At 39.7% G+C, this 23,791-nt stretch overlaps 1 protein-coding gene across 3 annotated transcripts in view; it reads right to left on the reverse strand.

The window, feature by feature from the left end:
* The window catches only part of DOK7 (docking protein 7), a 59,721-nt gene that overhangs the window by 20,386 nt on the left and 15,544 nt on the right, over positions 1-23,791 (reverse strand). For all 3 annotated transcript variants that reach the window (XM_036382651.2, XM_036382650.2, XM_036382652.2), the window contains 2 exons: positions 18,278-18,385; positions 15,933-16,807 (listed from right to left, as the gene is read on the reverse strand). In XM_036382651.2, the coding sequence (XP_036238544.1) occupies positions 15,933-16,807; positions 18,278-18,385 (983 nt within the window). The remainder of the gene's footprint in view (positions 1-15,932; positions 16,808-18,277; positions 18,386-23,791) is intronic.

The following is a 23,791-nucleotide window of genomic DNA, read 5'->3' on the forward strand; positions in this document are numbered from 1 at the left end:
AAATGGAAGAGAAAAAGTTCTGCAAAGATCAGGTATTTCAGCAAAAAGGAACCAGTCCCTAATGAAACTGACAGTTCTAGTACTTTTCTTGTAAGGATTAAAGACTGATTTATTCTATTATTTTAAATCATAATTAAGTTTAAAGCTTGAATGCTTAGGCTGCCACAAGAAAAACAAAGTTCCTAGGAAAGGTCAACAAAAACAGGCACATAGAGCAACCTTTAAAGGTCATCTGCCTTGCTGGGCTCTGTCACCCAGCAGTTGATCAGGTTCAGAACAAAGGATACAAAATTTTTAACTCTATGATCCTTCCTAAAAGCTCCAAATGAAACAAACTCCTGCCCATAGCATGTTTCATTGGTGCAGGGCTCCAATTACAGCCACAAACTCCTGATTACTCAGCTTCATCTGTCACAAGCCCACTGCCAACTACAGAAGGATTGCTGAAGTCAGTTTAGAAACATCTCCACTTGCTCAGCCAAGCCCAAACATCAGCTATTTTATGAGGCATGAAGCTGGGAATTTCAGTGCCACTGGCAAGCCGTGGGCTGTGCCACATTAAAATATACCCCTTAAAATATACCCCTGCATAAAATATACCACTCTATATTTTATATATAAAATATACATATTTTATATATATATATATATATATATATATATATATATACACATTTATATATATTTATATATTACATATATATAAAATATACATTATATATATGTGTATATGTATAATATATACATATATATTATATACATACATAATATACATACATTATACATATATTATATACATACATTATATGTACATATAATATATATACATATATATTATACATATATATATTATACATATATATATACATATATACAATATATATATATTATACATATATATATACACATATATATATATGAGCTCTGCTTATCAACAAGGTACAGGTCTTGTTTAAAAAACAAGAGGTGAGAAACAACCAAAAGTATTATTTAATTCTAGTCCATATTTGTTTCACTATCTTCTCATGTTTTTTACTGAGGCCTCTGCAGTTGTGATTTTTTTATGCTTCATGTTGAGAGGCATCTTCTGCTCCTTGCTCTGGGCTTCCCAGCTGCCTGCAGCCAGGAGCCTCTTGTCACACGACCCAGACCACAGCCATTAACATCAGAACGTGATCATTACCTCCCAAAATGACCCAACTTGCCTGTAGCATTCTCTGAAGCTGTCCACTCATGGGAGAGAAAGAGAAGCTGGGCTGAGTTCCCTAGCACAAAAGCCAGTAGCTGGGTCCCCCTGCCAGGCAGCAGAAATTCGCAAGGTCGAGTCTCAGTTGCAACACTGAAGGGTCAAATTTCAAGTTCTGCTACTGATAATCTATGAGCCCACAGGGAAACTGACACAGCAGCAAGGCACATGATTTGCTCTTGTCTTTTCCTTTTCAAAACCAGATCTAGAATTACTGCACACTGGACAGTCACACTGGAGTGTGCTGAACAACTGCACTGTAATGCAATTACATGGTCACATACCAGTTTTTCCATGGGACATCTGTTTCCTTCACTGCATGAGAGAGACACATGTGTGGCTACAATCAAGATGGCATGAGCAACAGTAAATCTGTCAATTCCTCAACACTGAGGAGCTCAACTTTCCAACCTAAACCACATCCTTTCAACATCACACACATACCTCAATATGCACAGAAGTATTCCAGAGGAAGCAGCTATGCAATACCATCCAAGGCATATAAAATACCTGGTGTAAACACATCAATGATGTTTTTGTCTGTCTCCAGGCATTGCTACAAGCCAAGCTTGCATACTTGCTAGACAAAAATATAAGTCAGGAGAATGTACAGCTGGCCCAAAGCAGCTGTACATAACGCTCAGCCCAGGTCAATAGCAAAGTCTAAAGGCACAAAACACCAAACCCCTCTAAACTGTCCTAACAGCAATATCAGCTCTCTTGTGATTACAGAGACATGCCCAAAACTACAAGTTATAACACATAAATCAAATAAAGACACTCTGCCACCTCTGTCAAACTGAGGGTTTGGGGTTGTCTAACAATTTCTAATTAATTTCATAAGGTTTGAGTTTCTCATGGTTTCTCAAAGATTGATATGATGGCTCCAGGTCAAACAAAACTATTTAATACTTCTGTGAATTTGAGGGTCTCTCCTCTTTAACCATGGGTAAAATTCAGAAGCACTGGTTTCCATACAGGTAGAAGAAGCCCTTCATTATTTCATAGAGATTTTGTAGGGATAAATATACTGACAATCTGCAGAGACAGAGGCTGCAGTAGCAAACCCTCTAGGGAGAGCTGTAGAAGAAACTCAGATGGAAAGATGGACACTAATAATTATGAATATTGCTGAAGGGATGAGCTCATCTAAGATTCTGAAGAGACCTCACGGGACAAAGACACTGAGTACAGTCAGAGAACACTTCACCCCTGGTTCTTGATACAGGAGGACTTTTCACAGCAGGAGCCAGGACCAGGCTGAAGAATTCCACCAGCCAGAGGAAGTGGCTACACCAGACATAGCAAATTGCCTCTGAAACCAGTTTTAATCCAATGTATTCAATAAACACAGGCAGAATGTTGGAGGAGTTAGAAGACTGGAACTAAAAACAATTATTCATGAAAAATAAAAACACACAGGATATATTCCTCAAACTGAACAGTGGGGTCACAGCATCTCCTGATTTCAGAGCACAGAACCCTGAACAAACACACCTGTGAAATGATGCTAGGTACATAATGCAATGCATTAACCTCAGCCTTCACTGCCTCATCTTTCACCAGGTATCCCATAATAATCATTCTACCATTCAGGGCATGAATGACTCCTTACACAATTGCCATTAAAATAAACCACACTCAGCTCAGAAGTGATAAATGCTTTCTCTCCAGCTGTGAGATCTAAGAACAAAGGCCAATACCCCAATATAATCTGAAGTTCAGTATTTCATATATTCTTAGGGCCAAAATAAAGACAACTAATTATTCCAGGTAATTAGAATCATCTACATTGTTCTCCCCAACTCCTCAAGTGAGCTGTCCTGATTTACAGTAGCAGATGATGTTCTGCAGTTTTATGGAAAAGAACAATTTTTAATTTAAGCATTAAGACACACAGCAGATTTTCCAATTCAAAACAGTGTTGTCAGCTTTTTAGAGATGTTTTCATAGAAACATTAAATTCCCTTTTCCAGAGCATTGCTCAGCTCAGCTCTCCTAAGGCAGACAGAAAGTCCTGCTGCAATGCCAATGCACAAGAGACCAAATAGACTTTTCCAGGCTGTTCCATGTCCAGCAGGGCACCCACAGCACTGCTTTAGCCAGTCCCATTTAGACAGGTGAGCACAAATGCTCTTCCTCAGCTTGCACCTGAATCACAGCAAACACTGTAGCTTTAGCCATGCAAAGAGAGAGGCTGCATTTCTCTTTTAGAAGTTGCAAGGACTTTATGAAGAGATGCTTGTGAACAATAAAAATCAACATGAATAGGTTATACATTTGTATTCTTATAGAAAGACAGTAAAATGACAGGCATTTGTGCCTGCAGCTGTATTTCACCATGAAAGAATATTTTAAATTTAATTCAGTGGTAACTGGAAGGAAAAAAAAAACTTTCCTATTTATTTTTAAAAAAATACTTTTTTTAGAGAGACTGGTACTTCTAAGTCTTGTCAAGTGCAATGGAAACAAAGTAATGTACACAGACTCAGAGGCTTCAATTCCATGTATTCTGGTTTCGTATATCCCAAATTCCAACAGGGGGTAGCATTACACTTCTGCAAGAACATTTGTTATTGAGAATACACTCAGTTTCCCCACATTTGATAGTCTGAGCTTCCTTGTACAACAGATCTGTTAATTTCCATTCATTCTGCACCCAAGGAAACCACATAAGGCGGAGACTCCAGCAAAACTCCCCTAACACTGAAACTGAGGCTCAGATGGGCCCAAGCAGGTATGAAAACCAGATCTGACTCTGTGCAAACAATCAGTGTGTGCTTCTCAGCTCATTCTTCTTGCTCAGCACATAACACAAGCAGGAGAGGCAAGGTGCTCACAGAGGGGATGCAACCCCTCACATGATTCTCTCCCTTTGCATTTTAAAGTTCACAAGACTGACTGTGCCCCCACTGAGCACCTCAGTTCTGCAGAAACACCTGTGAACACCTGGCCAGGGGGAAGTACTGCTGTACATTTTCTCAGAACAGACAGCCCAATAGAAACCACAGAGTTCTGAGTCCCATTAACCCATTTCAAGGTAGTCCCAGTCAGTACAAAAGTACTATGGAGCAGGAGGCTTGGAGAGGCTGAAAATAAACAAGAAGGACCATCATTAACATATGGACCTATGGACACGTGCTCACAAAGGGATTCAGGTGGCCTTGCTCTTGTGGTTAGCAAAGCAGCAATTTATGGAAAATTTACACACAAAAGTGCATGAAGCATACCTTTACCCAAGTTTTCTGCTTGCAACAAGATTTAAAATCCAGGCCAGCTATTAATGAAGAAAAGGGATCCCTTTTTGCAAATAAAGAGTTCAACTCTACAGCTGCAGTGGCAGTAAATAGAGAAGGACTCGAAAACATTTCAAAAGTTGGCAAAGTGAAATCTCAGATCTTAGAGACAAATTAAACCTGCCCCTATGGGCTCTTACAGATAGAGAAAGTTAAGCTTTAATTACCATTTTGAAACATTCACCTGGGGAAAACCCTAAGAAAAGTCTTTTTCTTCCTCTATTTCCCCAAAGACTGCTGTTCCACAGTGTGAGCTTATCTTCTGCTGGCACTAAAAATACACTTGTGCCTGTCTTGTAACTGATGGAGCTATGCCAATTTACATTAGACTAGTTACTTGATTCCTTCCTTCCAGCCCATTCCACAGAAAGACACAGAGAAAAGAATCCTTGTTATAACCTGTGCATCCTGTTCCACAATGAGAGAACTAGAGTGGGCTTAATTATGGGCCTATGAAGAACAAAAATGAAAGCCTTGCAATATGATCTTCACATTCATTTTCCTCCTTTTTCAACCTCACATTTAGAGCTATAGTTAGTCAACTTCTCCCAGAAAAAATATTAACAAGATAATCAGTGATCATCAGTACAAAGAAATGGATGGAAGGAGAAGGACAAATAAGGGAGGAAAAGCTCAAAATAGTAAAATTAAGACAAGTGTTTTTCTTTATCCTCAGCCCATCACTGAAATTATGGTTTGTCAAAAGTAATGAAACTATAATTAAGCTGCACAGCTTCAAAGGACACAGAAACTTAACTATCCATGGGGGCTGCTCCCAGGCTTCTTCTGTATCAGAGAGCAGTGCAATAAATGATCAGGCACAATTATATCTGTAGTTTTCTCCAAAGTCTCCTATAGTAGTTATCTCCATAGCACATGTGCTCTGCTTGACTTCGTGTCTCCAGGAATGAGATGAATCAGCAAACTTCATCTGGAAATGTTTTCCTTGTGCTACAGGGGATTCAAGTATACAGTTACCAGCCCTGATATAGCCCACTTAGCACTTCTCTGTCCTTCTAATAAACCAGATCTGGAAAAGGTTTATATTTCCTTAATATTTTCCAGGCTCAAATTTCTAGTACATCCAGAATTGCTTCCAATCAGCATTGAATTAGCAGAGGATTCCACAGAATCCAGACTACAGCAGAGGATGTGGCTAGGGGAGAGGAAACACAGCCAGAGTTCATGTCCCACTGATTCCCAGCTGTTGAAACAGTCATTTTAGTTGATTGACAGCTGGCTGCTGCATTTTATCCTGCAAATAACCCTTTATCCTCATGTGACAAGACTTAGGAGCACAAAGTCAGCTTCAGAGCCCCTTTTCCATCTACACTTTGGAACTCGAGTGGGATTGAACTTCTGCAGAGGAAGTCCCAAGGTCTGCTTTCTTTCATCTACCCTGTTATTGGAAGAAAAACCAGGGAAAGACATGGAAGAAAACTCCAAGGAGGACATACAAGCAGAGCTTGCATGCAGTAAAGGCATTTTACTGCAGCCTAGAAGTCCTATATATGACTGCTATTCACTCACACATCCTGGCTTTCATTTATCATATTAAATCACATTTATTTTGACCTTAACATCCTCATCCCACCCGAGGAAGTTCAGTCTAACTTTGACACACATACACAAATTTTGCATTGTTATATTGATGCATCAAATTTCACTGGAGCTGAACCAGAGGGAACAGAAAAAAAAAAAAACAGTAGCTCCACATAACATTTTTCCCTATGCTCCTGTCCTACACTCACAGGTTGAATTACTGGCTGAAGTAAGATGGTTTTTCAAGGCACAAAATGTTGTTACACTAGCAGGGATGGCCAGAATGCAAGGAAGCATTTCTCTCTGCAGTGTCTTTTAGGAGTGGAACAGAAAAGTTTGTGTGCAACTGGTAAAAATAGCTTTTTTCACACTTTAAAAAAGATTAACTCAGTTGGTCAGGTGAAGTAACTGATGTCTCACTGTGTTCAGCTTGGTTCTTACCCAGAGTTCCTACATTTCAAAGCTAAGTTTAGCCAGAACCATGGGAACTCAGTTGGGTTAAGTGGCTACCAAAAACACTGCTCCAGAAGTTCCCTGCAGTCACCTGCTCCCACACCCCCTACTAGGAAAGAGCTCAGTTTTACCTAATCCCTGTTTGGGCAAAATGGCTTTTGATCTAACAGAAAAACTGGGGGGGAAAAGTCATTGCACCCCAAAAAATTTGCAAAATTAGATTTTTTGCAATATGCCTCTCCATAAGGATTTTTTAAAAGAATACATTGAGAAAACATAATACCAGCATAGCTTTTTCCTCCCTCTGTTGTTGCAACTTGGCTTGAAGTCCAGGCATATCCTCAAGCATGTTCTTGATACCTTGCACCTTTCTGAATGCTAAAAAATCGCTCAGGCCTCAGGCTAATCCTGTTCTTAGAGAGAACTGATCTTCAACTGCCATGTCCTCAGTCTCAGATTTTCTGAATCAACTGAGTGTAAGGCTCCCACATTCATAACTTTTTTTTTTGGTAACTGCAGTTCTTGAAAGACACCATTCTTCAAGCTCAATTTCACACACAAAAAAAATCTTTTGAAATAACTTATGCAGAGCCACTGCTTTGTGGTCTTTCATTAAATAGAAAACAGTTTTCAACTATTTGTTGAAGTTTTAAAAATTATTGATAGACTTGCCACAATTTAAAACAAAAATTGTGGAGCAGCTGCTTCATCCTGGCAGGTTGATTTTTTCCTTTAGCAATTCTCACCTAATGACTTCCTTTTCTGTCTACAGTTCTCTAAAAAGGCAAACAAATTTTCTGTCTCTCTCACTGCCATGTGGACAACATTGCATTTAATATAATCTTTAGCACTTAGACAGAATTTTCAAGATCCAAAGTCCTGTAGAAACACCATCCCATCAGACAACAGCCCTGGGAAAGAAATACAGATATCACAGATAGATTGAGGTAAGCTGGTCACAAGAAAACCCTGCCACAAAATCCCTGCATCAGTCCAAATCTCAAGCTGCTTACCTCTCTTTAGAAAGTGAGACAGTGCCCAAAACACCACTCTGCCATCACAAACCCCTGCCAGCAGCCTGTCTGCCATAGACAAGCAGCTTTATAGCATGGTGGGCAGCTTTGTCAGATGCGCTCAACACTCAGCCAGGCAGAGCAAGAACACCAGATTGCAGTATGGATTCTTTCTGTATTCCCTCAGGTCCAGAGCAGTCAATTCCACTCTTCTACTATGGGACAGCATTTGAAATCTGCCTGTTTTAAATATCAAAGGTTCATCTTATTTATTTTAACTCAGATGCAGCCCCAATCTCTAATGAAGTGAACATTTTAGCTACACTGATTTCAGTGGCCTTGCTTCCAGGAGTGTCAAAGGAGAGGAGCTGAAGTCTGCACAAGACTTCTGCTCAACTCAGAGGGACATTTTGGTCAGAACTGTACAGTTGCATGAGAGGTAAATTTGACAGTCTCATCTTCCTCATGGGCTTCTAGAGAATTCCCTCTCCTTTCTCCTCTAGGCAAGTTCCCTGGCATTTCAGCAAAAGCATTCAGACCTCTGCATAATAAAGCAATAAATAAAATCTCAAGGAACTTTAAAAACAGTCCATCCTGAAAACTAGTAGGCATTTTTCTATCAGAATGGCTTAGGCACATTTACTACCTTCTTTGCCTATGGGAAGCATTCATTCAGTTCTGAACATATAAATGTATTTCAGTGATTCATTTCTCAAATTGGTTTCAGTACAATGAAACCATGGAGCAGGTTCAATGGAGTAGGTAATAAACCATTTTCTATTCAGTAGATTTGTTGCCACATATTTTCATGCTAACAAATCCCAAAATTGCATTACCCATAGGAAGATGTTGTTAGCATGCTATTACATTTCACAAACATAATAGCTGGAAAAATTATTTGTTCTTTATGACTACAGTACTGTAACTTGGAATACGGGTTGGATATGACAAACATTTGCCTACACCACAACACAACCAACACCTTCAGATATAATCTGATTACAAGTAATTACAACTCACTGTTATTCTGCTGATGTGTTATCAGCCAGACTGAAACTATTTCCATGGATATCTTGAAGTAATAAGTATACTGAGAATCTTGAATTACCAAAACTAATTCCACTCTTATCTCTTGTCCTGAGTTGTGGACAAGCTTGTTTATTGTTGTTGAACACATTTCACCCTTCTAATTTGCATACTTCCAGTTTTAAGTGGCTCTGTCAAAAAAGGTTGGTTGGAAAGGTCACACCCCTACTGAGCATCTATTTTCAGTCCTCTCATCTACTCCCAGGGAGCTGCTGTCAGCCCTCCAGACATCCCACCTAAGTGATTGCTATCCTACTGACACTCACCAGTCTCCTTCTGAGCCATGCAATTACTTTGATATCACTGACTGTTAATCAAAACAAAATATTTCCTGCAAGTCTTTTTAATGCACAACCTTAAAAATAGAATGTTGGCAGACATTACAAACATTTTTCAGAAATGCAAGTCAAGGAATTGAGGTTTTTTGAAAGTAACTTTGTTTATGATCTTCCAGAAGGAGATAAACCATATGGGAATCAAACTTGGGAATCTTAATCCAGGGCTGCTACTGGAGTTATTCACTTGCCCTGAGTTCAGCTCTATGTAATCTATGCTTTCCTTACAACTATGCTTTTCCTGAGTTTCCATCCCCTGCAGGTGAATTTTACTTTCTCCCTTGTAGAAAATGAAGATAGAAAGTGTCAGCTAACACTTTGTAGGATTCTGTTGAATTTTTCCAGAAATAAATGGATTTTTTTTTTGGGGGGGGGGGGGGCAGGAAAGGGGAAGATAGAAAGAGAAAAAAAAGCCTTCCATTTTCTCATTTTGGCCACATTCCAAGCAATCTGAAGAGTCTCCTTTACAGCTGGATCAAAACCAGAAACCCCACAAACCCTACATTCCAAAGGGAATTTTTTTCCCAGCTTTTATTGTCATATGACTCCTCCTTCAAAGCATTTCTTTCTCTGCCTTCAGAAAAGCTACTGCTCCTAACAGAGGAAGAAGTAGCCATTATTACATTTTACTATTACTAATAATAAAAGCTATTATCCAGCTTGATTTTATTTAGGGGAGGAAGCCAATTTTCTCGTTTGTTCATTGTGATGGGGATAGAAGGTCAATAATGGGGTTTATCAAGATCTCCAAAGCTCTCTGACAGAAAAGCAATCCAGCAACACTTGTGTTTGGTACAGAAGAATGAATTCTGCTGAGTTACATTGTCTGCATTCCCTCACCTAAGGAAAGATGCTCTCTTCTCTTGACATTGTTATCATTTCACTCACCAGTGCTTCTGTGGCAGGCACTCCTTTTCCCATTACAGACCACAGGCTGTCTGTTCCCCTTAGTGCCAGAGCCCAAGATGTGCCAACTCTTATTATTCCAAGTTTAGATTAAAACCCTTATTCTTTGCACAAAAGCTTGTGAGGATTCTTTCATGAGAGATGGAGAGTACCCTGAGTACAGTTTGTTAGACAAGAGATAAGGTAACCTCTACAGGGCTCAAAGCAAGTCAGATCTGCACTGCCCTGGGAGGGTTGGCATGTCTCATGTGTTCCTGTGACATCTCAAATCCAAATTCTTACCCTTGACCTCCTCCATGCCCACCTTTGGAAGAGCTGGGTCACTTATGTGAGCTCCTACCAGCAACAGCAATGGAAAAGGAAGCTGGGTCTCTCCTCGGTTACTTGGGAGTGAAGCCTGAAAGCTGCCAAGAAGCATTAAATACTGGACAAGTTAACTGGGGAACTGGGAAGAAAAAACATTCTTCCTTTCCTGCAAGCTGACATTAAGCAATATCTCTACACAGTGCATGAGCACACCTGGATGGGAGATGAGATCAAGAGGATGGAGATCATCTCTACAGTAGACTTGGGCTCCTGGCCAAAGCTACAATAAGGAAAACAAAACAAATGTAGCTTTAAGCCTGACACTACATCCACCTGTTTTAGGCCCCTTTTTTTCTGTCAGCTTCAACTGGAGAACGCACTTCTGCTCATCTTTGATCTGCACAGCACTGGGTGCTTTTCTCCAGCTCCAGAAATGACTGCATTTCATTGTCAAGAGCAGCAATGATCATGGGTCTCCTCAATTTCAGAAAGATACTGTGGGGACATTAGTGGGCTATAAGATGCTTTTGAATTTCTGAAAAGTCTGAAGAAAAACACTACTTTATTGTAAAAATTTCAGAGCCTTCAGAGCCTTTTACAATAACAGTAATGTAAGTAAAATGCCAGATGGGCAAATCATTGTCCAGTGCAGGCACCTCAGTTAGTGGTGACACGTGCTGGGAGATGCACATCACTGCTGGTTCACGTATCACAGTCAGGACTCATAGAAAAACAACTGGAATTAAAGCTTGAAAGAAAAGAGCACAACAGCAAGTTTTCTAATTCATGCAAAAAGCCAGCAAGACCCAGATCCAGAAACCTCACAAACACATCATTCAGGTCAGTAATGACAACTGACTTCCAGGCTCCTCTGAAGTGCAAACTGCTCCTGTTATAGTTCTGACAGTGTTGCCCAACTGCCCAGAGCTCTGAGATTAGAGCAGAAATACAAGCAGCAACAATGCTCTAGAAGATGACAAATGCATCCTTCTCAGCTGAGAATTTAGACAGCTTGTAGCTTTTTTAAAGGTGGGAGGAAGCATAAAATGTTACAGCACCACACATCAGTACTGTAAAAAAAGAGATGTAAAAGATGTGCAATTACAAATAATCATGTTCCTACACTGTCAGAGAAAGCATGGAAATAAACACAGTACAAGATAAACACATAAGGTTTTCAGTCTCCTGGGGAAAGAGGTAATGACTCCTAACAGAAAAAAAAATAGCTAAATTAAGGTTGTAGGTAACAGTACATTGTGATTTCTTTAGTATCTGTTTTAGTACTACATTAGAAAAAGTACTTTATTAAAAGCCAAAAAAAATTAAAACATTCTCAGTTACGCAGATATGGCCATGTAGTCATGCAGTTGCCATTTCTCAGATTTCACTAAGAAAGTTAACACCTTACAGGCCTTGTCTTTCACCCCTTTCAAAAGGAGCATCTACAATGACAGGAGAAACACCAGCTAACTCTAGGGTTAAGGGTTTTGTTCAGGATTTGGAAGATTAAGGCTATATTCCCAACCCAGTGACAGGCTGCTCATGACCCTGGTGAAATTAGTACCAGGCAAGTCAGTGTAGGATGCTCTAGAGCTGAAGCCCCTTCTCTGCCTGAGGTCACATCAGCTGTGCTTCTCCCTAGGCTTAGTCTCTCTCTCTGGTCTACAGTGCACAAGGGACACAGAGATATTCACAGTTTCTCTAGAACACAGAGACTCTGCACTCACCCAAGGCTGCAGGTGATTAACCAGCCCTGAAAGGAGGCCATGGGGCTGCAGCATCAAGCACAGCAGTAAAGAGCCTGCTCAAGGCATGGACAAGCCTTCTTGTGGAGTTGTAATGCAAAATAAAGCAGTTTCTACAGGACAGACTGAAAGAGTTAAGTATCCTACCACCGAGCCAAACCAACTCCTCACTTAACCTGAGATCCACGTGCTCCCAAGGCAGCTGCCAGTCCTCTCTGGATTGGGTAGGGAAGGGTTCTCAGCCCCTCAGTGCTGTGGATCCTGCTGCCTGACAAAACCCCTTTTGTCCATCAAGACCACCGCATTTCTGTATTTCCACTTACTACAGACATGCTGGGAGATTCCAAGTTTGAGGCACAGAGTCACTGTGGTGACTCACAGAGAATTTGGGTAGATTACTCCTAATCTGGGACCATATTGTCCCCAAGGAGGCCTTGGTATTTTAAAGTCATCAACTCAAGTTGGCGGCTGAATACCAAAAGAGATTGATGACAACAGCCACACACAAACTCACAACTTCTTTTCCCCTCTATCATAGCAAGTTAACTACCAAAGCAGTACTCATGACTATATTTCTACATAAATAAGAACTCCCACTGACATAAATATGAGTTTAGCATGAGCTAGACATACATAAATGTAATTCCTACTAATAAGCACATTTGGAGCTGTCATCAGTTATTTAAGTATAACACTAAGTAGCATGAAGAGACAGCCATAAACACTCCATATTAATTCAACTTGCAAGAAGAAGGTCAGGGGACAAAAAGCAAAGCAAAACGAAACCCAGAACTTTTCAGATGGACTAGGACAAAACCAGTTGGAAAATAATTTTATTTTTCAGACTTCTAAGAAAATTTACAAACAATGGTGGTGTAAAAAAAAAACCCTATAAAAAAGTTGACATTTCTCAAACTATAGCATCAAAGGAAGTTACAGAGCAACAAGCATACAATGAAATTCTATTCATCAAATTAGTATTAGTTAAGTAGTTAAAAACATAATAAGTAAAGTCTAATAATAAATCTCTACAGCTTACTCAGAAATTGTAACAATCAATTCTGAGCTTAAATTATACTTACAATAGACAATTAATTCACCTCTGCAATCATCTACAGCACTGAAATCATCTAGGTCAAATTACATAGCAAAAGCACACCTTGGAAATCTGTAAAGGACATCTTGAGCACAGCACAATTACATACAACAGAAAGCAAATCACCCTGCATGCTTGCTTCTTAGCCCCCAGTGTCTGAGATACAATAGACAAGTAATAGAAGCAATATTTAGTAACTCTTTTCATGCTGGTTCTATTTTTCATGCAGAGTGACAGAAAGGCTTCCTTGCCCTGTTTTCTGTTTGAGCCTTGGCACTTTCCCAGGTCTGTTCTCCCTGTTTTCATCACCATCCTTGTCACTAGAGGAGCAGGTGGTTGTTAACAAGTCAATCCTATCAGGACCCCCACCATGCCCATCTTCACCCTGCAACCTCTCTCCAACCCTTCACATGCTGAACTCCAACATGCACAGGAGACATGCCCAAACCAAACTTCCATGTGCCTTTTGTGCCAAAGGGCACAAAACAAACAAATGCTTATAGCCTTAAATACTGCTGCAGACTTTACTCAGGTCACTTTAAATAGTAGGCACTTAAAGGCCATTTACACAATTTAATTAACAGCTTAACTCAAAATTGCAAAACTCCAAACACCAGCACACTAAAGCTTTTTGAGCACGAATTTGAATAAACATTAAAACCTGGTGTTTTCATCAACCCATAAATCAACTCTTCCTGGCCCTAGCTTAAATATATTCTGTTCAAAGTACAAGGAGTAATAATTATTTTTTAGTTACAGCCTATGGATTTGTGCTTTCACTGAACTCATCAGGAGAAATGCCAAAGACACATCCATTAAATACTGCTAAAATAACTCATTCATGACAGTTCAAGAGAGTGCATCAAAGGGTTATTTTTTCTTTCAAAAGTAAAAACAAACCCATGAATCATTCCATTTAATGAGACTTCTTTCGTGACTGCTCATAAATGGATTTATAAAAAAAAAAGCAGATGTGCATATCTCATGCTAAAACAAAAGTTAGGAAGAAGGTTGCACCAGTGTTTATCACTAAATTTGTTTAAGTATAGACAATATCTGAAATTCTTGCCAACTTATTAGGACAGCTAGAAACACTGTTCAACCTGGCAGCACTTTGTAATAAAAGATGTGGGTATTTATGTCATTGGGGTCAACAGGCAGTTGTGGTGACATAATTTAGCTTTTCATGATTTTGAAGATATCCAAGGGAACACTCACTTTCAGCTTCCCATCTTCCACAGATAGCCAGGGAAAGATCTGAAAAATTCACATCTAAACCAACAATTCTGATCACCCAGAAACATTTAGGTCATGTGAGTTAATTGTAGCTGAATTATTTCTTTCCTCCTTGCCTACAGCAAAGCCACTTTTAAGCTTTCTAACCCCAAAGCAGAGCCCTTCCAGAAATCAGTCTTGGTCATTTTTCCCAAATTCTCCCTGACTACAGGGAGCAGTCACAGGAAGCCAACAACAGCAGATGTTGGCTGTGCACCTCTCTGCCTGCAGCCACGCTTCCAGAAATGGGCTGGAGGCCTTTGAGGGCTTGTGGTGCAGGTGGCTGGCAAGGATGGCCTTGGAAGATCACCGATCCCACTGAGCACAGCCTTAGAAAACTTGTCCCACAAGTGCCTCCCTACCTGCCAAGTGCTGCAGGCACATGGCACAGGAACATCCAAGGTGCTGTGATGGGGCTGTGCAGTGGCCCAGGCAGACAGAGCTTTCCAGTTTGCAAACATGTGAAGGCACTCAACGATGCAAAGGCATGAAATACCTCATGAGAAGAAACCAATCCCTCAAATTTATAAACTTTTAATTTTTCTTTCATCACCTACAAGGCATTCAAGCCCTTTCCATAGCAGTGGTTTATGTAATCTCATATTTAATTAAATGCACACACTTCAATGGCAGTGTTTAATCCCTCATGCAGAAGTCTCTCTTGCTGAATCCTTGCTTCACACATTCCCTAAATTAAGCACTCCCTCCAACCTTCCCAGCCTTTCAACAGCTCACTAATACAAGCAGCTTTAACTTCTTCAAGTTTAGCCAACACATTCACAAAAAAAAAATCTTCTCTAGCATGGATAAAATCAAATACATTTTCATACAATGTATAATTAATGTATAAAGCTTACTGCCATAAAAAGGCAAGAACATAGCAGGTCCAAAAAGAATTTATAAGAATATCAAAGTCTTAGATACTGGCAAATGTGTTTGGAAAGGCAAGTGAATCTCCACAGTTTAGGTATTAAGTCTTTACATGACTGGTGATAAAAAATAAATTTTTCTGTAAATAAACTGTCCTGTTTGTAGGCTGCTAGTGAAATTTTGTGTACCTGCTCTAGAGTACCTGTCATTGGGCAGTCACAGAACCAGACTGTCATGCTGACTTGACTATCTTGTATTTCCCCAGTGAGAAACTGGTCTAACCTGGCTTCTTGTGCAAGGCATGTTCAAACTACAGTGACAAAGAAAAGGAAAACATCAATAAAATAAAAGTCTGCACTCAGATCTCCTTAAGAGCAGCACATACTATTTGACCTCCCTTCTTTTTTTGTAAGTACTCACAGCAAGACAGGTCAGTGTCTTCCATGCTTCCTTGCCATTATATGACAAATCCAGTGCCTGAAAAACTTTTCTCTTTCACTTACATGTACCCAAAGCCAAAATTGGCCAATTTAAAAGTAGTGGTTGTGGTCTGTATTGTTCAGTGTTTCCTTAACTAGGCAGAGATTTTGAGGAAACCATGTGCTAATCCTCTCCATTTCAGCACAAACAACAGAAAAAGTTATTACCTGTTCAGAGTATAAAGGAAACAATATTACTGATGACCTACAACTTAGGTAACTTTAAATTAATCATGCTCTATTAACTAAGGCTCGTTAGCATCCGCTCAGTGTTAGGTATTTACCTTTAGTCCACCACAGATTGGACAAGATGAAAAAAGAGCTCTTGTCATCCCAAGGTGGGGGCTACATGTGTCACAGGGGTCAGCTGAGGCCCCACCAGGTGGTGACAGCTCACTACTTTTGGAGTCTGACACCTGTCCTTGTGGTTTTGTGTCTGACCACCTTGAAACAAAATCCACATATGTCTCATCACTTGAGTCCTTGCTGCTTTCTGTGAGTAAGGATGAAGGCCTCCCTCTGTGCTGGCTGTGCTCAGCTGCCCTCCGTGCTTCCAAGTGTGGTAGCAGCAGTCTTGGGTCACTGGCACCTTGAGCTGGCAGGGCCTGGTCCTTGGGTAGCGTGGAATCTGCACTCTTCAGCTGCACTTCCTTAGAAGCTGCCTGTAACACACTCCTGGGTATATCATAAACGTGTCTGAGAGAGCTGGGAACCTGATACTCTGATCCCACACCTCTCTGGGACTCACTGTGAGGGCAAGTACATAGACTCTGATCTGAAGGAAAGTTCAATGGCAAGCTTAGCAATGATCCAAACTCATCACCATGGCAAATGTCTAAGCTCCCAGCATAGGAAGAGAAGCTCCCAGAGTAGGAAGAGTGACTACCAGTAGCTATTCCACTGTCAGAAGAGCTCTGACGTCCGATTTCCTGCAGCTGTCTGGACCGCAGGGGCTTCGGAGGGGGCTTGGTGGTGCCACGTGCCCCTTCTGGAAGGGTCTTCTCCTCTCCCAGGTGAATGCCCTTGGCAGCTGCCAGCCCATGGCTCTCCTGAGAGGTGCTGGCTGAAGATTGCTCAGGCCACACTGTCAGCCTGCTCCCAACGCTGACATCCGAGTGGCTGGTATCTGAAGACGAGCTCGAAATACTCCTATCATCTCCTGGAAAAGAAGGAAACACATCAACCTACGTTTAAAACACAATCAACAGACTTAAGCATGGCAAGTATGTACAAACAGGAAGGGCCCAGAGATTCCATCTGCTTTTTGTAAGTGGAACTGCCGTCAGAAAGCCAGAAATTCCTGCAATAACTCACAGCCCCACGGGAAAAATAAAATGCAATGGTATGTTACCTTGCCATAACCCTACCACACTGTGAAACATCATGCATTCGAGGCTAATTTTTTTAAGTTTATGCACCAAGCTCTCCCCTTTTCAAACATATTTTACTTTCATACAGTTAAGTGGCTTGCTGTACCAAAATATAGTCATACATCACTGTACAAATAAAAATAATACTGTTATAAAAATGTTTACATATCTATATACAAAAATGTCCTCTGTGATTCATTTATGTCTATATTGCAAGATAGTTTTCTGCAATGATAGTTGCAAGAAAGGCATTTTAGCAGGTACTGCCATCAAAGACAGAATATTAGTGGAAAAATTAAACATTGGCATGAAAGAGCACAAGGACAAAATACAAACATCACAAACAAATAAAAACCCAAACAAATACAAAACCACTTTCTTGTAGCACAAAGTCAGAAACTGTACACAAAGTTGGGTCACGATTTCTGACTAGAAGGACTGAATTTTTAAAAAAAACAAAACAGGCATTCTTATCTATCCAGTCTCTTTTTTTTTCTATCCATTCAGTTAAGTCTAGTAGCTATGTGCAAATTAAGAAAAACTCACTGGAATTCAGTCACATTACCCAGCAGTGTCTAGGCCAAAGCACCATGGACATGTATATAAGCACATAATTAAGCTCCTGAGGATCTTCACAGGGACAATTTTTATGCTTGTAGGCTTTAGAGTCAAGAACAAAGCAGATGTTTGGATGATCTAACTTTGGCTATTAAACAGTTCAAATGGCAGTTCAGGGCACAGGCTCTTTCACAAATCCAGGGCTAGACACCAATTCTACTTTGATACACTAACAACTCCAGAAAAGGCATGTACAGATAGCAGAGGAAAGCACAGGAGTCCTATGTGTTACTGCAAAAATCTGCTGTAAGCCTGATGTGTGAACCATACAAGTGACTCCACCTCACAGGCTGCACTGACTAAGGTACTTAAGCAAATATCAGATTTGATGCAGACAGTTCTTTTCAAGTTTTACATGCAAAAATTCAGTAGGACTCAGCATCCTAAATGGTCTTCCTGGTTTAATAGTGTTTGATTCAAAACTCTGCTGAGTTGAAAACCTCCAATCTACATCAAAGGACTTCAGACAATGCTGTTAGAGAACTGCCCCACAAGAAACATACCAAATCAAATGTCTTGACCATTTCTCTAGTAATTTTCTTGTAAGCTCCACATCTTATAACACAGGCCATACAACTTTTAAAGCCTGGACAGGAAGGAACATAACATAGTATTTTTATTTAATTAAAGATATTTCTTACCTCCACTACCTTGGCGACTTGTATGGGACAGCAAGCTCAAACGCTTTTCTAATTGCAAAGCTTCATGAGCCAATCTTTCTTCTGAATAGGCTGGGTTTGTACTTGGATCTTTAAAAGAAACAGAAATAAATAAATAAATAAATAAATAAATAAGGTAACGTGGAAAATAAAAAAATTTATAAGAAAGGAAAGAGAAAAAGACATTCTTATGCTTGAAATGCTGATTGGAAAAATGTATGGGACAATCTGACTTCAATCATATCCTGGACATGTGCTACACAGTAACTTAAAAAAGATTTTCAGAGATTATATCCAATGCCTGTAGTAGACAGAACACTGAAGAGCACAGCACCAAAGTCGATAGCTACAGAAATAATTAGCATCCAGCAGGTCTAGAGAACTTGAAATCTAATCTGACCTACATAAAATCTGTACTGAATTCATTGGATTCACTAGGAATTTTAACATTCAGAAAGACCAAATTTTTCATCCTAGAAATTTACAAATCTGCATCATAAAGGCAGAATCAGAGGGTTTAAACTGACATCTTCCAATCCAGATCATCTAAAAGACTTTGCTTTCAAGCTGGATGTTCAGACGGTCATTGAGTTCAGATGTCACAGATAAAATAAGCACGCTGGTGGCTCTCTGTCTTCATGTTTAATACAGAAAAAGCTAGGATAACTTCTAAAAGGTACTGTTATGGATTTTCCCCATACATTTTAGTGAGCTTGCCATTCCAGCTGAGATTATTTCACTGAAGGCAGCTCATTATATTCTAAAAAAAGAAAAAAAAAGCAGAAAAACCAAAGAAAAGCAGAATGTGGAAGTCTCATCAGTAAAACAGGCCAGTTTCCTCTAAATAATTTTATTTCCAGAAGGCATAACAATAAAACCAGATGTTGGAAGTAGTCATAACCATTATCCCAGAGAAACCTTACAGATCCCTTCAAATAGCACTGATTAGTCTGTCATGCTCAGGAGTTGCAGAGGATAAGGTCTGCTAACTTTTTCACCAACAGAAACTTCAGTAATTCTTATTAATACACAGGGAAAGTAATTAATGACAGCAAAAACAGAGTAGCTTCCTTACAATTGCTGCTCTTGTATAACTGATCAAATGGGCAGCAGAAGCAAACCACAAAAACACTGAATCATTTAATGAGAGGAAAAGAGGATGAAAAAGGCTATACATTGTTGTGATTGAGTTAGTAAAACAAAAACCAGTTGGAAAAATGAAAGAAAAATTTCACTTTTCACCCCAGGTCTTTTAGTTTTAAAAGACTTGGTTTTGATATTGCCAACACAGCAGTCAAAGCAAGCTCATAATCAGGGGAAGGAGCACTGCCAGCTCAGCTGAAGCTCCATGGGAGCTCCCTACATTATCAACTGCCCCAAGAAACAAACTGCCACATCTCTCCTCTCTAATGATATTCCCTTTCTGACCTGTCCTAGGTAGGAACAGAAATGACAATGCTGAACTTTCTAACTTTTCTTTCCCATGTTGAGGAGGTTTCCATCTTTGGCAGTCTGCAATCCAGGTAAGATGAGCAGAAAAACCAAGATATACACAATCCACCTATAACAACACACATTGGAACCCAAGGGTGTTCTAACAGGGACAAGGCAACAATGCCCATGACAAACAGGGTCTGTGACCCCTGTGTGTCCCAGCTCAGACAGAAAATAGGACTGTTTGATGTGGATTATTTTGTTAGGTGTCCATTCCTATTTACACTGCAAGACAGCTCATATTAGGCATTGAGTACCTCAAACCTGTGTGACTGCTTACTCAAATGAAACCCCCAGTGCTTCCATATGGACCTCTGCCAAAGGAAAACACAACATTTGGCCACCAGCACCTGTGGTACAACCCAGACATGTCCATGCAAAGATCTTCTCAGTAGCATACAGTGTTACAAGCTGCTGCCTATTTTTTCAGGTACTCTACTCCAGTACTTTGCTGTATCTAGTTAAATGCCTTATGTCCAGAAAAGGTCCAAGAAAGATGTTCCACAAGCACTTTGAGTAGAAAGTTGTCATAAAAGATCAGCAAATTGGTCAAACAAAGATGCAAACAGACACTAATCCTTCCCACACCAAAGAACTCTCAGTAGGAAAGGTCCTTTCACTTTCCTCAGAACATGACTACTTGACAAATACAGATGTTCAGAACATAACTAGGGCACCTACACAACAACTAGTTTTTTGAAGTAAACTATGTCCCTCTTACAGACAGCAAAAGATAAAATTAAAAAAAAAATCAAACAACTGATCTTGTAAAATTATAATAAAATACAAGATGAGGTAGGAGGGAAGTTGAAGTCAGAAAGTTTGCACTTCACATGTTCAATAGCTTCCAGAAGTCAAATTCCCTATCAGCTACACAGCTACAGAATACACCAGGTTTCACCCAACAACATGAAACCTCTAGGAATACTGTCTGTCCAACAGAACTGGAAATTTTTTGGTTAACCTTCCCCTTAAAGATTGCCTATGGATAAAATGTTTGTATAAAATTGTGTTCACAGTTATGTGCTGCTCTCATCACCCAGGTTTGTGAAAGATTAAGCAGAAAAACCTTCCTCAGCAAGTTCTAGGAAATACAATACCTACTGAAAACTTCAAAACTTGACAAACATACAGTCTAAGTTTTAGGTAATTACCTATCAGTCTTAACCAAGTCTTCGTTTCATCTTTAATCTTCTCTGCTAATAAGCCAGACTTCTATGGAAAACACACACAATATTATTCCCCAGAAGTAACAGACTCTTGTACCAGTATTCTTGGTTACAGATGACCAAGCTCTAATCAGGACATTTTCCTACAGGATCTGACTATGGATTGAAGTCACTGGCAGCCACTTTTTAGGGACCAGTCCTCATTTTAGGGACCAGTCCTCATAACCTATGACCTCCCATGAGTGCTGTTGTGATAGCCCTTTTTCTAATACATTTTTTGGCCATAATACTACAAAGTTGGATTTGTTTGCATCATCCTCTAGTTTTTGCATGCCCCATACACAACCTCTAAATAACTGGGTGGCAATTTGCCATGTTAGTAACCCAGGGGGACAGAAGCAGCATGACCGGTACTGAGCCAGCTGTCCAAGGAAGTTCCAACAGCTTCTGCCCACACAACATCTGAGAGCAGCTCCAAGAACAATCAGTACCTTCCTTTCCCAAACTGTTAACAAATGGATCCTGTCCTGTGATTCATTCAGGTCCTTCAATTAATAATTTTTTTAATCATTTTCCAATCAAACATGGATCCCTTGCAATGAAGAAAATCATCTTCTATGTGAGGCAGTCATCGAAATCTTCTTAAACACTGCTTTGGGGCAAAGGGGAAGGATTACATCAAATTTAGCTGGACTAAAAATGCCTCTGCTGGAGATTTTATTTTTACATTACGTTGGTGGGTATTCATTAAAGCCACATCAGCTGCTCATCGTGGGAGATTTAGAATATTTTGGTAACATACGAATAAAGTGTCATAGTAATTCAAAGCTCCAGGGCTGTTCAATAAGCACCTGTCAGGAAAAAATGTATTGTATCCAGTCAGTCAGCAGCTACCTAATTGATTACATGCACCTTTAAAATGCAACACTGGGTAATTACTTTGTTAAACAAAATTAAATAAGATAGGCTGAAAATCTCTCTTTTCTTTCTTCCTGTGTAACTGTAGGCACATTTGTAAATCAGGCCTGGACCCTCACCTTCTTGCTAACATCTCCACACCTTGTAAGATGTCTGGAGGAATGAAAAGATGCCCTAAAAGTCTGAGGAGGATCCATTTGGTACAAATACTGCAGAAGGCAGCCACAGAGCTGTCTTGCAATGGCCAAAGGTGTATCAAGCTCCAACAAAAAGCAAGAGCATCAGATGGATCCTCAGCAAGCAGCAACTGTACACTCTCCACTCAGTCACAAAGCAGCCTGATAAAGCTTCCAGAATTAAAAAAGAGCATCCAGACTATCAACATCACACCTGGGGTCTTTCCAGACTGCAGGACTAGACTGTCACATAATCAGATATAGAGAGTACTGGTCTGCCCAATGATCAAAGATAGCCCTGATGGGCTCTTGGGCCTTTGCTGTGCTCAGGTTTGGCATTCAACTGATGAATCTTGCTAGTGAAAAAAAGGAGTTCAACACACACCTGATAAACATCTCTCAAATAATAAGCATGCAGTTCAGTATAGATCACAAACCTTGCAATCAGAGATTCATTACTAAGTGTACAGATAATTAATCTGTTTACATATCTAGACTTCTGTCAAGATAGAATGTAAATTCTCTGGACTGTTTTCTAAGTATCTCTTCAAGGAAAAACAAAAAAAGAGATCACACTAGTAGCCAGTTACAGCAGCTCTCTTCCAGCTAATAGCTGGGGAAAACAAGTCATCCATAGCCATCACCCATTTGAGTCCTTTATTTAAAATACTACACTTCCTAAAAATATCTACAGGTACCTATATCTACATGACCTTCACATTCCCATCTTCTATTCTTTGGGGGGGTTTTATGAGACCTGATCAGGCAACTTTTAACAAATCAAAACCTCCAATTTGCCAATGGAGATATCAAAAGGACTATTGTGGTACAATTTTGAAAAATTAATGGACTCCCAAAATAAGTAAAACAAGTAATAAACCATAAACCAACTAATTTTCTTTTCCTCTTCCAATTTATTTTGGGTGTACACATAATAGAATTTTTTTTTTTATTGTGAGAATAGTAATTTAATTCAGTTTCAAAAGACCACAGAATAATTCAGGTTGGAGGGGATCTCAGGAGTTCTCTAGTCTGACTGGCTGCTCAAAGCTGGTCTGCTGAGACATTAGACCAGATTGTGATAACTTGTATGGGTAAGTCAAGTTTATAAATTCCACTGCACTGGATTTTCATTGCATATTTTATAGATGACACCATAAAATATGTACAGCAGTCATATATCCATGATATATATGATAAGAACATCATGCTTTTAAGGAAATAAGGTATTGTTTTTAAAACTACAGTCCTGAAAAGAAGATGTGAATATTGTCCTTGAGCAAACACCCCTTGCACACCCAGTTTACAAATTCCATTTGGATACTGGCTATTTTACATTTGTTTAAGAATCACTATGGCAAGTAAGAAAACTGGTCATTTTTCAGTCTTCTTTAAACCTCTACCATCTCCTATTAATTTCATGCTAACACATAAATATTTCAGCACCCCTTTTAACCATATTGTTGAGCTGTTCATACATGAAGCAACTGGCTTCATTCACTCATCCTTCCTACAGAGACAAGGACAGTCTACATTGATTGCATAACATTTTTAGATTATATCTGTGCTGTGGGAGTTGGTGTCCAACACTGTCACTGTGACTGTTTCTACCACATTACATTCTTTCTCTGTGCATCTGCCCTTTGTGTGTTTTCCTTGCTTGCAAATACCACAGTGCTTCAAGCATATCTCATGTTTAAGTTGGAAAGGCACGGGCAAAGGCAAGATGCCAAATTCAA

Source organism: Molothrus ater, chromosome 4 (assembly GCF_012460135.2).
Source record: "Molothrus ater isolate BHLD 08-10-18 breed brown headed cowbird chromosome 4, BPBGC_Mater_1.1, whole genome shotgun sequence".
Lineage (NCBI taxonomy): Eukaryota > Metazoa > Chordata > Aves > Passeriformes > Icteridae > Molothrus > Molothrus ater.